The sequence below is a fragment of the Malaya genurostris genome, chromosome 1 (assembly GCF_030247185.1).
Source record: "Malaya genurostris strain Urasoe2022 chromosome 1, Malgen_1.1, whole genome shotgun sequence".
In the NCBI taxonomy this organism is placed as follows: Eukaryota; Metazoa; Arthropoda; class Insecta; order Diptera; family Culicidae; genus Malaya; species Malaya genurostris.
In genome coordinates, this window is record NC_080570.1 from 152,331,932 (window position 1) to 152,350,047 (window position 18,116).

The 18,116-nt window shown below is 37.1% G+C and overlaps 1 protein-coding gene across 19 annotated transcripts in view; it reads left to right on the top strand.

The window, feature by feature from the left end:
• LOC131426206 (tropomodulin) overlaps positions 1–17,077 on the top strand; it is a 147,466-nt gene extending 130,389 nt beyond the window's left edge. For 9 of the 19 annotated variants that reach the window (XM_058588766.1, XM_058588765.1, XM_058588762.1 and 6 more), the window contains 4 exons: positions 890–980; positions 7,286–8,181; positions 8,613–9,127; positions 16,192–17,077. In XM_058588766.1, the coding sequence (XP_058444749.1) occupies positions 890–923 (34 nt within the window). In that variant the 3' untranslated portion in view covers positions 924–980; positions 7,286–8,181; positions 8,613–9,127; positions 16,192–17,077. Of the gene's footprint in view, positions 1–889; positions 981–7,285; positions 8,182–8,612; positions 9,128–16,191 lie in introns of those variants that run through there. The other 10 variants (XM_058588769.1, XM_058588771.1, XM_058588772.1 and 7 more) reach the window with 5 other exon arrangements.
• The last annotated feature ends 1,039 nt before the right edge of the window (positions 17,078–18,116 follow it).

Sequence of the window (18,116 nt, forward strand, 5' to 3'; positions counted from 1 at the left end):
ACTATTCTTGCATTTCGCATTTCATAGGCTCCCGAGCCAAAAAAGTGTATTCCATTCTATTTCACTGAAGATGACTGTGAGTAATAGCTTGAAAAACGTATCTGTATTATAACGTTTGGTTCACTTTGCGAAAGTGAAGTGACGTTGCAGTGAAACAAAAAGAATGTAAATAAAAGTAAAGATCGAAGAAAAAACTCTTAAGTAAGTGAAATGTACCTTAATTTTCGTACTTCTCTGGAAGCGTGTAGATAGAATTTATCCTGGGATCGGTTACACAATGTGACAGCGATGTCATCATACCCCAAAAAACACGGTCGATGTATTTTTTTTGGTCTTGAATGTGTTTTGTTTTTTGAGCTCCTCTGCATCCCCATGTGCCTGCCACCACCACACCAAACGACCATCGATTCAATTCACCCACACGAAAACAAAAACAACAACAACGAGATCCCGGAAACGACGAAGGGATAATACGTACACAATTTAACGGTTGTGTTTTTGTTCATGTTTTGGGCTCCTCAATGGTCTAACCGTGAAACAACAAATAAGTGTATTTATTTCCCTGGAGTCTTTGGCAAAATTTGGTCACTAATCGATGGTTTTCAGGAACTGACTGCTGCTATGATTGGTTGAAAACATTCGTTAGTTCGGCCCTATCGGATGTTTTTATTATGATTTTCCAAATGTTTTCAACCAATCGTGTTTCGTTTAGAAGCCAATCATATGTTAATAACCATTCGGAAACATTCTGATAGTTTTAACCACCCATACAAACACTCACGCTTTGATGAACACACAGTACTCTACCAATATGTTCTCTTTTTTTTCTTCTTCCGTTTTGTTCCCTTTCGTTTTTTTTTTCGTTTTGTTTCTTTCCGAATGTTTCCAGTAAGAAAAGATCTGTCGCAGCGTCTGCAGTTTAGATTTTTCCAAAATATTCACAGAAAGCAGGCGACAATGATACAGTGAACTGGCGTCAGGTACTTCCATGCTGTTTGTTATAAAAAAAACAAAAAAAAAAACAAGCTAAGCCGTGCTCACTCTATAGCTAAACCAAAAATAAAAACTAAAAGATGGCGTTTTCTGTTTATCTCAAGCCTTAGCAAAAGTGGCAATAACGAAGGCTGTGATGTGTAGTTTCTTTTCCGAATTAATCACCTCTCTTATATTTCTCTTCTGATCTCTATTTGACTAAGTCAAGTTGATTTCTCTCTATTCTTTCAAATAACATTCGACAGATTTTCGCATAAAAAACAGTAGTTTTTAGCTCTCTATAGTTCTGGATCTATTCTATTTTACCTATCAGTATATTCGTTTATGTTTGTTGACTGCTGAATTAACTTTTAGCACATATTCTTTCCGAAAGTTTCGTTCTAATTTTTGCATGTTCTGGTATTTGTCATGTGTTACGTTTTTGATTTTTTTTTAAACACTAAACCTTCAAAATCACACACCTCAACACCTTATTTTTCATACTGAGTGAATATTTCTTATTCATACCAATTTTATTATGACGTTTTACGCGATTCTCATATGTTGGTCATAGGAGGCTACGACATCTTTCCCCGTACCTTTTCACATTGTGTTGGGAAGTTTTTTTTTCACATGGTCAGTTCAACACATAGAACACAAATACAGTTTTTCGATTACTTTTTGTATGTGGGTTCATTTCCACATCGTAAATTTTTCAAGTAGAAATACATAGAAACTCTATCCAAGCGCGAGCTTTTCAAATTGAAGAGAAAGTGCGGGTGGCTAATATCAAAGACATAACCGGACTGTCGCTAGTATGATTAAAACAGACAATCGAAACATTTTTACCATCAAATAATTACGTTCATGACCAGGTTAAAGGGTGCAAAGAAATGTCAGAAAATCAATACTAGATTCCATCGGCGAAAATTCCTGGATCATTGTTGTCATTTCTTCGTTGGTTAACAATTTGAGGTACCTTTTTCTAAGATGCGAAAGGGGTAACTAAATGTCGTCTGTCGTTTTATGTAATCACAGATTAAAACCATCAGCGAAACGGAAGAATTTCAGGAAACGATTTCCACACTGATATTTCCATCCATGCACACTTACAAGACAAAGGCGGAGCTGACCGCAAACTAATGGAGTGAAAAAAAAATGGAAAAAATCATTCGAGAAAAAAATCAATTTTGCCCAAATGTTCACAAGTGAAAATCAAATATTCGAATATCAAATATTCATATCTCATGGTTGAAATTGACCCTGGAAAAGACCTGTTTTTGCGTACGAGCTAATGTATTCGAAAAAAGCTATAAGTTAATGTATTCCAGAACTCTGGTCATCCAGAGCCCAGATTTTCTTTGCTTTTTAGATCATATGATCGTTGTATTTCGTACAATGGTGTAAATTTCATGGTTAATATTGGCCCTGAAAATGACATTTTAGGTACGAGCTAATGTATTTGGAAGTTCGAGCTTAACTCGAACACAAAAATGTCATTTTCAGGGCCAATACCAGGAAATTTACACCATTGTACGAAACATAACTGCCATTTTCGAGTATTTGATTGAAAGCAGTTGATCTGCAATTATATTGGATGACCAGAGTTCTGGAGATGACTTCGGGTCCAAAATTTACGATCTGTACTCTGGAATTCAGTATAGAACCTGGAATCTAGACCTAAAATTTGAACCTAAAATCTGAACCTAAATCCTGCACTTGAATTTTGAATCTAGTTTCTGCATCAGAATTCGAGACCTACGTTTTTGACATAGATTTTGGACCTGGATTCTGGAGCCAAATTTTCGACCTGGATTCTGGAACTGAATTTTCTACCTAGATATTGGACTTGTGTTCTGAACTTGACGTTGGATTCTGTTCCTGGATTATGGACCGGAATTCGAACCTTAATTCTGGACCTGAAAACTGGGCCTGCGTCTTGGGAATGTATTCTGCAGCTGGATTCGGTACCTGGATTCTGCTTCAGGGTTCAGAATCTGCATTCTTGAGCTAGATTTTGGGCCAGAATTCCGGACCTAAGTTCTAAACATGGATTCTGAATCTAAATTGTGCATCTTAATTTTGACCTTGGCCCAGGACCTGAACCTTGATTTTGGACCTGGATCTGAATCTTGAATCTAGATTCGAGGCCTGGATCCTGGATCTGAATTCTATAGTTGGATCTTGGAGCTGGATTTCTATCCTGAACTCTTGACTAGGATTCTTTACCTGAACCTAGATTTTTGACATTGATGTGAATTTTATACCTCGATTCTAGATTTGACTTCTGTGCTTGGATGACCTGACCTGACCAGAATTCTGCAACTCACTTCAAGACCTAGATTCAGGACCTTAATTCTGAATTTGGGTCTGAAATCAGGTCCTGGATCTTGAACTTAAATTCAGCAGCTGGATTCGGTACCGTGATTCTGCTTCAGAATTCGGAACCTGCGTTCTGGAGCTAGATTTTGGACCTGGTTTCTGGAACAGAATGCTGAGCTTGGATTCTGGATCTAAGCTTTGACTTTGGATCAGGATATGAATCCTAGACCTGGATTTGGTATTTGGATTCTGTACCTGAACTCTAGATCTGAATCTTGATATTGGACCTGAATTTTCCACTTGGATTCTGAAGCTGAGAACCGAGTTCGGTTATAGTGCAGGATTTTGGAACTGCAATCTAGACCTAGATTTCGAACCTGGATTCTGAAACTGAATTCTAGACCTTGATTATGGACTTAAATTCGAATCTGGATTTTGGAGCTTTGGACCTGGATCCGATTTTTGCACCTGGACCTGGACTGATTTCTAGAGCGTAGACTTTCTTTTGAACATGGATCTAGGTCTAATCCCTGAATCTAGATGGATTATGGATCTGTAATCGAATCAGAACTCTGGATCTGAGTCCTGGAATTAAATTCTACAGATGGATTCGGTGTCTAGATTCTACTCCAGAATTTGGGACCATTGCATTCTTGATCTCGATTTTGGATCCAAGTTCTGAACATGAATCTGAACTCTGGATCTAAACTTCGGCTGAATTCTAGATCTGGATTCTGGACTTTGATGTTGGACCTGAATTTCGAACTTGGATTGTAGAGCTGGATTCTGAATCAGAATTTTGGATCTGAGATCTGGACTGGGATCTGAACTCTGGTGCAGGTGGATTCTGAAATTTCCAGAGCAGGATTCTGAGTCTAACTTTTGAACCTGGGTTCAGGAATAATTTATGGACCTACAATCTAGACTTGGATTCTGTACATGGATTCGGTATCTGGATTTTGTTCCTGAATTCTAGACCTTGATTATGGATTTGAATTTGAACCTAGATTCTGGAACTTTGGATCCGAACCTTGATTTTGGACCTGGATCTGAATTTTGTAGCTGCGTTGAAGACCTGGGATCTGTAACTAGATTCTGGGCTGATTTCTAGGTCTAGAGGCTCAATTCATGAATCTGCATTCTAGACATAAACTCTGTTCCTGGATTATGAACCTGAATTCTGGACCTGAATTCGAACCTGGATTCTGATCCTGAATTGTGGGTCTGAGTTTCGATTTTTGATCTAGATCTTGATTTTCTATCTACATTCTTGACCTGAACTGTGATCTTAGATCGGAACCTGGGTTTGGATTCTATATCCTTTATTCAGGATCTGGTTAAAAGACCTTGACCTGGATGACAAGAATTCTACAACTATATTCGGGACCTGAGTTCTGAACTTGGGTTCAAGCCGTAAATTTAGAATCTGAACTATGACCTAGGTTTTGGAGTTAAAAGCTGAACCTGGGCTCAGAACTTAGATGCTGCTTCATGACTTTTGGTCTGGACTTGGATTTTGTTACTTAATTTTGACCTTGATTCTGGTCTTTGGATTCTGAACTAGGATTCTAGACCGGAATTCCGAACCATGGATTCGGGACCAGCTACCTAGTCTTGGGTTTTGGATCTGGATTCTGCAGCTGATTTCTAGACAGATTTGGATTTTGGACCTTGATTCTGGTCCTGAACTTTGGACCTGAATTCTGAACCGGAGATCAGCACGTAAGTCCTGGACTTGAATTCTGCACCCGGACTCGTTCCTTAGATTCTACTTCAAGATTCGAGGTCTTCATTCTTGACCTCAATTCAGGAACTAAATTTAGGGTCTCGATCCTGCAACTAAGTTCAGAACTTAGATTCTGAACCTAGATTCTAGAGCTAAAATTTGACCTTGGACCAGGATCTGAATTCTAGATCTTAGTAGGTTTCTGCTTTATTTGAAGTCCTTTCCTGAATAATAGACCTGGATTTCGAATATTTACTCTAGGGGTTAACCTTTATTTTGGATTCCGGATCTGAGTTTTGTATTTGGATTCAAGGCCAGAATTGTGAACCTGGATTCTGGAGCAGAATATGGAACTTTGGAACTGGATTCTGAAATTGATTTCTATACAAAGATTCTGGAGCTTTTGAACCTCGATCAAGGTTTAATTTCTGCTACTGAATTTAAGACCGGTAATTGAATTCTGGACCTTGGCTCTAGACCTGAACCTTCATTGTGGACCTGAGTCTGAGTTCTGAACTTGGATATTCAACCTGGATTCTTATCCAGAATTCTAGACCTGGGATTTGGAGCTGGATTCTGGACCAGATTTCTAGATCTAAGCAAGAATTCTGGACCTGAGTTCGAACTTTCTAGAATCGTTTTCTATGTCGGGATTCTGGACCTAACTTTGAGACCAATCAAGGTCTAATTTCTGGACCATAGCATTAGATATGAACCTTGATTTTTAAACTGGATCTGAATTTTGAACTTGAATATTCAACTAGGATTTTGGTTCTAGAATCCGAAATCTAGGCCGGAGTTTTGAACCGGGATCTGAATTCTGAACTGAAATTCTATACTTGGGATGTGGAGCACGATTCTCGTTCAGAAATCTGAACGTTAGATTTAAATTTTGGACCTGAATTCTGAACTTGGAATGATGATTTCTGGACCTAACTTTAGAACCTGCATCAGGACTTAATTTTGTCCTGTATTCTATACCAGGATTCTGTACTTGGATTCGGCACCTGAAGGCTGTTCCTGAATTATAGACCCGGAGTATGGAGCTGGATTCTGCACTTGGATTCTGGACTTGAACTCTAGACCTGAACCTGGATTTCGGATCTGGATCTGAATTTTTGACCTGGATTTCGGACTTGGATATTAGACCTGAATTCTGGACCAGAATTCTAAACTTGGGAGCTGGACTCTGGACCAAAATTGTGAACCTGGAGTGATGACCTGAATTTGGAACCAGGATTTTGGATCTGAGCTTTGTACTTGGATTCGGGACTGACAACCTACTTCTAGACTTTGGAATAAACGTGTGATTCCATTTGTGTCGAACATATTCTTCTTCTTCTTCACTTCTGGTGGCGTCACCTCACTTGAGATGACGCCGATTGATGGCACAGCGATTTAGCTATATTGCCAGTTAGTTTTCGTTTATAGTCCAATGGACTTCCTTTTCACTGGACTACAAGTGAAACCCTCGCTATGTGACAACGTGGAGTCACCGAAGTACGGATGAAAATCCTTTCTTTCTCGCGAAATACTCGAATTTGCACCGCACTAACACGATACGACGTGTTCACTCGTTGAGGGTTTCACCGGAAGTGTCGAACATATTCACAAATTTGAAATAAAACAATTCCGATGTGTTGATGCAGCATTCGGAAGTAAACGTGAACAAATACACTGCCAACAGAGATAAGTAATAAGTTACACAAATAAACCCAACATTTTTGCAGTTGTACTTTTACAACCAGAATTTCCATCAAAAATTCATTTCCGAATTAATTGCATTAGTCGTACATATTTTCACAGCAGGACTATACAATCCTATTGTTGCATTGCCTTCACACTTTTTCCCAAGAAAAACTTCGATCAACTGCCCACTCTCGCACTACAACTAAAATCACGCCGTAAAGTCTTACAAAATAAGTGCTTCTGGGGCACTTGGCTTGTCACTTTCAACGACTACCGTACTCTGCTTCACATGATTCATGTGTGTACTGTCCAAATATTCTGTGTTCGGTCTCCCTCTCTTTTTCTCTGTTTCATCCACCTGCCACCAGTCATTTGCCTTTGTTTGATTTGATCTGTTTCCTCAATTCTTTTGCATATATTACTTCTTGCTTTTTTTTTCCTTTGTTCTATACTTTCTTCGCATTGTTGCGTCGTTCAATGCGAATTGTTCTGTTCATTACGACATTAATTAATCGAGTTTTTTTTTCTACCGTTTATTTATTTTTCTCCGAAACCGCTGCGGACCTCTCGTAACAGCTCGTAAAACACCGTACCGAGTGGCTAAGAACGTTATTTAATATAGAGAGTCGTGTTTTTATTGTATGATTACCTTGTAAAATCTGCTGCCAAAAAGCAAAACAGTTTTATCATTGAACTGGAAACGAAAGACCAGGAAGTTTCGTTGCTCGCATCGTTTTCTAATGTGTTTTTTTTTTTTGGTTTCTTTCTCTATCTGATGAGGGTAGGAAATTGAAAAAGGGTAAATATTATCTAAAAATTTGAGATAGTTGAGCAAAAACGAAAACAACAACGTGGAATTCAAACTTTTATCACGCCGATCTGTCAAAGTAGCCGAGTGTTTTTATTTTATTTTTTTGTTGCTACCTTCTTCAATGTGTATACAGTGTAATTAATCAGGAAGGTACGAAGTACGAAGAGAGAGATATACAGAAAAAAAAGAGGGGATACTTGTTGCAATTAAAGTCTTTTTTTTTGTTACTCTACAATTGTAAAAGTTAGTTAGCCGGTAGGGGAAAAAATTAAGTTGATAGACTAAAAAAAGTGAAAGAAAGAGAGGAACGAAGTAGCAGCAGAAGCGTCATCGTCATCATCATGTTTCATCGTCGTCTCAGCAACCAACACTCAACAAACTGTCAACAATCGACCGCATTTTTGTGAACTACTGCGAAGGTTTCCGCCTAATCATCGTTTGAAGTCATTTCTTTCGCCCAAAAAAAAGTAAAGTGTATACACGCTCCCCCTTCCCCAGAAAAACGGTCTGCCGTCCCGGGATATTTTATTTCTATTGTGCTCTCAAATGAAATGCTAGAGTTGAGGCAGTCATCGGCCGGGCTGAATTCCGTTTCCCGTTTCGACCGGACGGAGATGGAAGCCCTCCTGCGTCTAATCGTTGAAATAAAAGGATGAAAAAAGTTCGTACTTTCAAAATTTGTGTGCTTTTGACGAGGTTTGATTTGCTTTGACGCCACCCCGTTCCTGCTGCTTTTTTCCTCTGTTCTGTCAACTTGAAAATAACGCCACTGCCACGGTTCCTTTTCATTCCGTTCCTTTGCGCCGTGTTGTCAGCTGTGATTCGTTTGTTCTCGGAATGCCATCGAAACTGACCAATTAATTTCTGTTGATTTGATTGAATTGACTAATACTTCTAACAAAGTTGTAAACAATTGAACCTACTAATGATTGAGTGTTTAAAACAGAAACTAATCGAACTGAACATAATAGTATAGCAACTGTCAACGAATAAACTGCAACATTTGTGATTTTCAGTACTTACCGCACCGAATTGCATTGTCCAGTATCCGTTCCAAAACGTCATCTAATTCACCTCATTCTTTTTCCACAGTACGCCAATCTCGCCTGAATCAGCGCAAGTAAATTCGGTCGCTGCCGCCGCCTACAAGTCGGACTGCGGCCGTCAAAATTATACCAACTTCATCGCTGCAAAATAGAACAAAACCTAAACACACAAACACATATTTATCTTCTATCAGCAACACAAAACCATCTGTAAACCACACACACAACCCAGTACAGTACAGTGTTTGCAAATGGCGCTTGAGTAACTGTCTATTTGTTTATGTTTGTCAGCTCCATCTCAGTGTGTGTGTGAAAGTGCAACTTTGTGTGTGTGTCTCGTCCAAACCAATCGTCTGGATAGTGTGAGTGTCTACCAATCAACACATAAACATTCTAAACAACAACCACACACATACTCTCCTTCCAAAACACACAAACCAATCACCGCCAACGCAAATGCTATTCGAGTGTCGTCTTCGTCTTCGTCTTCACAGTATTGTCGGGTTTCGGGTGTCGAGCTTCGCACCGGGAAGCAAACGGAATCATGGCGGAGGTGGAAAAGTAAGTGTCTTCTTTTGTTTTTTTTTTTTTAAATAATGATGCTTCAATATGTTCGATCCGAATTTGCTTACCACAACCACACACACACTTGAACATATTAAAACCAGTGTTTATACCGATTGAATTTTGCCTCTGAGTGGCCAATCAGAGCATCAAAGCTTTCCAACTGATGTGTCGTTAACTCGTTCAATATTGTCGTCTCTGATTGAGAAAGCACCTAAGATTTTATGGCAGGCGAAATAAGACATGTTCACTATTATTTAGAGGTTTTCATCTCCTGCAATTGAAGAAAACATGGTTATACCTATCTCAATCGAGTTGTAGAAATATTTCCAACTTAGAAAGTGAATAATCTGTGAAAGATCTAAACCTAATCACTTATTAATGAATTTATGTCTTTGAATTTTTAGTAAGGCAAAACGAAGATTTGCTCCACAACTCATAACTCTGATGAACTGCCCAATAACATACTCGATAAACTATTTTAAAAACTGCCCGGTTATCAACTCAAGAAAATACTTCGGAAAATACTTTAAAAATTTTCCGAAAACTGACTTTTAGTCTCATAAAATGTTTCAATAAATTGCCTTAAAAATTGTCCGGTAAAATGCTCGATAATCTACTTTACAAACGACCCGATGCGTCAAAAGTTGTCTGATAAAGTTTCAAAATATTTCCGATAAATTACTACAGGGACTTCCTTTTGAACTGCTCGATAATCTGCTTCAATAACTGATCGATAAAATGCTTTAAATCTTTGCATCAGTCGACTAGATAAAATGTTTTCAAAACTTTTCCATAAATTGCTTTAAAAGCTGTCCGATGAACTGCTTTAAAAACTTTCTGATAAATTTCTAGATAAACTGCTTCAAAACTTGCTTCAATGCTCGTTAAAGAACTTTAAAAACTGTCCGATAAACTACTTTAGAAGCTGCCCAATGCTTTAAAAACTACCTGACAAGCATCTTAAAAAAGTGCCCAGTAAACAGGCCTTTCAAGTTTCCGTTAATCAGCCCGATCAAATGTTTCAAAATCTTCCCGATAACTTATTTCTATAGCTGCTACAAAAACTGCCAGTTAAATTGACTTAAAAACTTCCCGATAAACTGCTCGATAATCTACTTTAAAAAAGGCTCGATGCTTCAAAAAGTGTCTGAATAACTGCCCGGTAAACTAATTTTAAAACTTTCTGAAAGTAAGCCAGATAAAATGTTTTACAGAAAAAGAAAATGTAAAAAATGTTTATAAATATTTCCGATAAATTACTACAAGTTCCCCGGTAAACTGCTTTTAAATTTGCTCAATTGAATGCTTTAAAACTTTGCTTTGGTCGACCAGATAAAATGTTTTCAACACTTTCCCATACATTGCTTTAAATACTGCCTGGCAAACTGTTCGATAAACTGCTTTTGAAAATAACCGATAAAATACTTTAAAACTGTCCGTTAAATTACTCGATAAATCGCTCGTTAAACTACGTTAAAAGCTGCCCAATGCTTTGAAACACTACCTGATAAACTGCTTGAAAAACTGCCCGGTAAACTGGCTTTACCGATGATCAGCTCGACAAAGTGTTTCAAAATCTTCCTGATAAACTACTTTAAGAACTGCGGTAAACTGCATCTAAAATGTCAAATGTTAAATGCCCCTAAACTTTTCCCTTAATCAGCCGATAAAATGATTTAAGAACATTCCGAAAAATTATTCCAAAACAGCTCGATTAACTACTTCAAAAACTGCTCGATGAATTACTTTTAAAATTGCTAAACTGCCTAAAAAAATGCTCGATAAACTGCTTGAAGATTTTCCCGATAAACTACTCAATAAAATAATTAAAAAACTACCCGATTATCTGCTTTATAAACTGTCCGATAAAAAGCTTTGAAAAGTGCTCGATAAATTGTTTAAAAAATTCCGATTACCTGCTTCAAAAACTACCTGGAAAATGGCCTAAAAACTGACTATCAGCCCCATAAAATTTTCCCGATTAATTGCCTTTATAACTGTCCGATAAACTGCTCAATAATCTACATTAAAAACTACGCGATACTGAAACAACTATTTGATAAATTGTTCTTAAAACTTTCCGATAAACAGCTAGATAAAATGTTTTACAAACTTCCCGAAAAACAGCTCAAAAATTAGATAAACTGGATTGAAAACTTTCCGGTGATCATCCCGATGAAACATTTCAAAATCTTCCTGATAAATTTTTTCGAAAAATACTCGATTGACTGCTTTAAAACTGCTCGATAAACTACTTAAAAAATCGTCCCAATGCTTTCAAAATTGCACGATTATATGTGTTAGAATCTTCCCGACAAATTGCTTGGAAAACTGCCCAATTAAATGTTTTTAGAACTTCCCGATAAACTACATCAAAATCGTCCTATAACCTACTTTAAAATCTGCCCGATAAACTGCTCGATAAACTGCTTCAAGAATTACCGGATGAACTTCATTGAAAACTGCACAATTAATTGCTTTGAAACGTTCCGATAATCAGACCGCTGAAATGTTTCAAAATCTCCCCAGTGAATTGCTTCAGAAACGGCTTGATTGAATATTTTAAAACTGCTCGAAATAAACTGCTGTCAAAATTGACCCGATTCAATACTCTAAAACTGATCGTTGAAATGCTTTGAAGTCAGCCCGATAAATACCTAATAAATTTTCTATTAATTGCTTTAAAACTACCCGATAAATAGTTTTAAAAAATGCCCGATAAATTACTAATTCAACTATTCGATAGTTCGATTGTAAAGTTGCCCAATAAACATCGTTAAAAGCTGCCAGAAAAATTTAAAATAAACCGCTCGAAGCTTATATCGAAGCTTGACGCACTACCCACAAAATACCTTAAAGAAACTGATCAAAAACTAACTGGAAAACTACCCGGAAAACTGCTCGAATAACTATCTGTAAACAACTTGGAAAGAAAATACTCGAAAATTTTCAAAAACATGTACAATAACCACTCGACAAACTACTCAAAAATTTCTTAAAAACTGCCCAATAAAAAGCTCGATTAACTACTTTCGAATTGCCCGATAATCGGATTTAAAAGTTAACCGATAATGCACCCAGAAATCTACTCCACGGCTCGAAGTAACTGCTCTTAAAAATTACATGAAGCTCTGCCGACAAACAGCTTGAAGCACCTGATCGAAAAAGCAGCTTGAAAATTCAATAGAAAACTGTGGCTATGAAAATTGACCGAATTAGTCGATGAACTACTTTCGAATCGGCCGATAATCTGCTTTAAAAACTGCTCTTTTAATCCACTTATAAGGCTGCTCGAAAAACAAGAAAAAATACTGCTCAAAAAATGCTTATATACTAAAATACTAATCTTTTTAAAAATATGCTCGCTTAATATGAAAAAATACGGCCGCTTGAAACTGTTTGAAAACTGCTCGGAAAAATTCTTGGAAAAACCCTTATACTATAAATACAAACTGTGATAAACTGCTTGGAAAACTACTCGATTATTTGCTCAATAAACGTAAAAAGTTGCTTGATAAAGGAAAATAATTAGGAGCAACTAGAAGATAAAACTACTTGAAACACTGCTCCACATACTCGGAAAAAATGCTTCCAGCAACTGATCGAAGAAACTGCTTGAAAAACTGTTTTAGCTGCTTGGTAACTGCTCAAAAATTCTTTAAAAAACTGCTCGAAATCTGCTGTAATACCGTTTAAGAAACTATTTTAAAAACTGACCAATAAATCTTCCCGATAAACTAGTTAAAAAACTGCCTGATAAGCTGCTTGAAAAACTGCTTGGTGAACTGGCTTAAAAATGCTTCGAAAAATTCTCGATAAAGTGCTTTGAAACCTATCATATAGATTGAACTTTACTATAATCAGCCCAATAAAATGTTTCAAGGTCTTACCGATAAAATGCTCCACGAATTTTCCGATAAACTGCTCGATAAGCTACTATAAGAACTGCACGATACTTTTGAAGTACCTGATTAAATATTTTAAAAGCTATCCGATAAATTGTTCGTTAAACTTTTTTTTTAAACTGACCTTCAATACTTTCTGATAAACTACTCCAATAGCTGTTTTTGAAACTACCTGATAAAATACTTTGAAAATAGCCGATGAAATGTTTTAAATTCTGACCGATAAAATGCTTTTAAAATTTCCCAATAAATTGCTTTAAAAATTGCTCGATAATCTACTTTAAAAACCTTTCTATATAAGAAAGAACTGCTTGATCATGTGCTTTAAAAATTTTTAAAACTTTCCTGATAAATGTTTGGAAAATTCCCGATAATTTTGTTTTGAAAAACTGTTCTATGAACTGCTCGATAAACTAAATTAAAAAACTGTCTGGTTTCTTAAAAACTAGTTGTCGATTTCCGATAATTAGCCTAATATAATGTTTCTGTGTCCTAAAACTGCTCGATAAACTATTTAAAGAACTACCCGATAAGTGGCTATAAAAACAGCCCAATAAACTGCCTTAAAACTACCCGCTAAATAGTTTTTGTTTTAAATTGCTCTATAAATTACTCGATAAACTGATTTAAAAGCTGCTTAATAAACATCGTTAAAAACTGCTTGAAAATTTAAAAAATGCTTACAATAAACTGCTTAACAAACTACTCGGAAAGTAGCTTGAAAAAACTGCTAAAAACTAGTCGGAGATCTGATCGATAAATTGCAAGATAAACTTCCCAATAAACTGCTGGATAAACTTCCAAACAAACAACCCGATTATCTATGTTTAAAACTACCCGATGAACTACTTTAAAAGCTGCCCGATAAACTTCGAGATCAGAGCTCTAAAAACTGCTAAAACTACTCCCTAAACAGCCCTATACTCTGCTCGTTAAGCTGCCTTATGAGCTGGTTCAAAAACTGCTGGCAAATCGGCTCGACAAATATGATTGAAACACAGCTTGTACAATTGTTTGTAAACTACTTAAAAACTGACCGAATGTTTCAAAATTTAAATTTCACGATAAACTACTCCAAAAACCGGTCAGTTTATTTATTTATTATACTTCGAAAACTGTCCGATAAACTGCTTGAAAACTAGTCGATAAATAGTTTAAAAATCGCCTGATAAACTGATCGATAACTGCTTTTTGAACCTGCAGGGTAAACTTCTCGATTAACATCCCGATAATCTAAGTTAAAAACCGCTCAAAAATTGCTTTCAAAACTGTCCGATGAAGTTCGAGCAAACAGCTCGTAAAAATTGCTAAAAAAAACACTACTCGCTAAACAGTCCGATAATCTGTCGGTTAGGCTGCTTTAAAAGCTCTCCGATAATGTCCGAAAATGTGCCTTCGGAGGTGCCTGATAAACTGGTTTAGAAACTGCTCGAAAAAACTGATTAAAAAACAAACTACTAAAAAGGCTACCTGAAAAACTGTCCGATAAATTCGAAATAACAGTTCGAACAAACAGCCCGATAAATTGGTTCAAAAACTGCTTGAAACAAGTGCGCGGAAAATCTGCTTGGTAAATTGCTTGAAGAACTAAAACAACTCGAAAGTTGGTCGAATGATTAAAGTAACTACTAAAAAACTAACTTCTAAAGAAAAATTCATGAACTGTTCGACGAGCTTCTCAAGAAGTATTCAAAATCCTGCTCTTAGGTTCTACTTACAATCTCAGGAAAATAGCCATTGTTGAAAAACGCAAAATTAGAAATTCCACACTGCTTTATGAATCGTCAAGAAAAAAATATCAGTTTGTTTGGTACATTTTTCTAGGCAAATTATGCACTCATTCTGATGATTTATAAAAACCCGTTCTCTCGCTTTCTGAAATAACATAACATAACATTTTTAGTTAACCAGCCATATGGATATGGGTAGTATTTCACCCAGTTTGATATGTCAATAAGTACCCTACTTTTGACAGCTCGAATTGAAGTCGGAAATGGGTACTCGTAGTACTCATAAATGGATATTTTACTTTAACCGTGTAAAGCAATCATTTCGATTGTCCCATGACAAAAGGGCCTAACTGTGAATGACAGTTTCTTTTTGTTTACTTTTAGTTTTATGAATTTTAAGTGAAGACTCCGTAATAATCGAAAGAGAAAGTGAACATAGAGAGGTTGACATTTCTCGGTTAATTTTTCAAAAGGGCGTATAAGCAAGTGACAGTTTCTCTTTGTTAACTTTCTCTTCTATTAATTACCAAGCGGTTTCCACTTTTATCACTCAACTCTTTGCATGAAATGATACCCGAAACTTTCGACTTTCAAACAGAATAGTGATATCAAAGAAAATCTTTTTAATCACATCACAATAATCGAAAGAGAGAGTGAATAATTAATGATTGAAAAATTACCCGAGATTTGTAGACAAGCCCTTCTCTCGTCGGACCACAGAAGGACGATTGATTTGTTCTTGCGCGGTGACTTCATTAGTCGTTTTCGCTTGAGAAAACTGAAACTGACCCAGGGTAGTTTCATGAAACACTTTTAACGAAACTTTGTTGATTTCGCACTTAGCAACGGGGGTTTGAGCAAACCTGATATAAAAACCAGGTTCGAAACTGACCCGATTCAACAGCGTTAAAACTAGGTTCGAAACTAGCGTCAAATAAACGGTTTGACAGCAGTTTGGGTGAAAACTGAGTTAGGTTTGGCATCAAGCGAACACGACATAAGGATCTGTCGATGAATTATTTATTTGCTTGACAGCTCTCGGGGCTATGATTTCCTTGGAATGTTGTGGAATGATAAGAAACAAAATGGAATATCATGGAACATCTCGAAATGATATGGAATCGACATGTAAATAAACCACTGAAAACTGTAAAATTACCTTCATTCAGCTAATTTTTCGGAGGAGACTCTTCTATTCAACAATCATTTTCAAAATGAAAAGCCACAGAAAAACACGGAACCTTACAGGATAAATACAAATACCACACAACAGTACAGTTCTTAAAACCCTTTCACGATTGTCAATGTTTCCGTGTTGCCAGGGAAACAGCTCCCGCAACGTCGGTTCAATTCCGTTGTACTAATTCAAATGTTTTTTTTTTCTCTTCTATCCCATTTTGCTGTTTTTTTTCACAAAGCGCAGCAGGCCGTTTACTTCGTTGCGTAGGACAAGGAAACCGTTCGAACACCACTGGATTTATGCGCGGCTGAAGGCCATCAACCAACCAACCTTCGTCATCGGAGTTTTTATTGTATTAGTTTGTTCCCGAAAGTAGAATCGATCGACTAGTGTTTTTTATTCCACTTTTTGTGTCGCAAAAAAAGACGGTGCCCTGCGGGCCCAGTTTATTTTTGCACGTTTAAAATTTGAAATTTTAAAGCTTGACGAGTTCCGCACAGAATTAAGACATTAAACGTAAAGTGCAGCCAAGCGCCATCCCGTTCTACCCATTTCATGTGCGCGTGTGCTGATTCAAAACAACAACAACAACGATTGTAGTTACACACATTTGAATACGGTTTTTTTTAAGACCCTAGTAGAGTTAGTAATTAATTATACATTTATAGTAACTACCGCTTAAGAGAGCTACCACAGCCGGCAACATAAAGAAAAAGAAGATTGGCGCATATTTTCATCCCTTGTCGTGTGTAGAGATTCAGAAAAACGATGATTACCTAAACTCTTTTATTTATATGAATTATTCTAACTTTTAACGAATGAAAAAAAAACACAACACAACCAACTTTTACTTTATACTTTTAATTAGTTGATTAGTTTCATTGTAATTATGATAGAAACAACATGGAAATTCAAACAAACAAAAAAAAACAAAAGCTTTCAACAATCAATTCAAATTGAAAGAAATACACTGCCTGAGTCAAGCTTAACAATGTTGAAATGATGCAAAAAAAATGTGATCGTTGCTTCAGCCAGCAGTTTTCACGAATATATAAAGCTTTCCTCATCAACCCTCATCACTAAAATGTTATTTAAAAACCATGAAAATATAAACGTGTAAAACGAAAAATGTTGGAGTTTTTCTTTCTTTCTCTCTCTCTCTCTCTCTCTCTCTCTCTCTCTCTCTCTCACACACACACACACACACACACACACACTTTCCGAATTACCTTTCATTTAATAAAACGCGCTGATGAAACATGATTATAATATAACATTATTGCATGGCAAGCACATTTAATTAGGGTGACCCTTCGCCCCATCGGATTTCCTATCTGACCTGTCTCTGCGTTCAGAATTCACGTTGGCCGCGCTCACATGTCGCCGCGCGTAAATCTCCGCTTTCGGGAAAAACTCAATTAAGTGGCTATCTCACTCACTCCCACCCGGACCAATGCATGCAAATGATTGGACTAACGCCCTCTGGCGAACCAGGAACAAATAAAGAAAAAAAGCTCCCGTCGATCACCCATCCGGTGATTAATTAGCATTCTTATTGCACAGCCTGTGATGGAAATTGAGTTGATGGTTCATTTCCGGTGTCCGGTCCTGGTCCCGATCCCGGTCCGAAACGTTGTAACCACATTTGATGCTGATGCTGCTACTGGAAAATTGATTCAATTCGGTTCGGCCAGTTTATAATTTTCCCGGTGCCGATTTGCATTTTCATGCAACGAAACTGTGTGTAGTTTACAGCTGACTGTATCATTTTCAGGTTATGAGAAAAATATTACACAGTGCAATGAATCCCGTCACCCGTGTCCCTCAACAACGCCTTGAACGCAGGTCGTTCCGCCGTCGAGGCACACACATAATGCCGGCATAATTCCTTATCACAAGAACCAGGAGAATGCATCTGATGAGAATATTTCAAATTCCCATATTTGCACATGTTTCATTATCCCGCAGCGAAATTATGCAACTCATGTTGCACAACTGTCTCTCTTAGGCGGAGAAAGGAGAACAACCGAGTCTCTGACTGTCGGTAGTAGCAGCTGCCGCGCTTCTTCCTTTGTGTGACTTTCATCTTCGAATCTTGCCTCGAGTGGCCACCCACTTCAACAGATGAGCCTGATTAAACACTCTTGTTTGTGTGCCAACAACCCCAT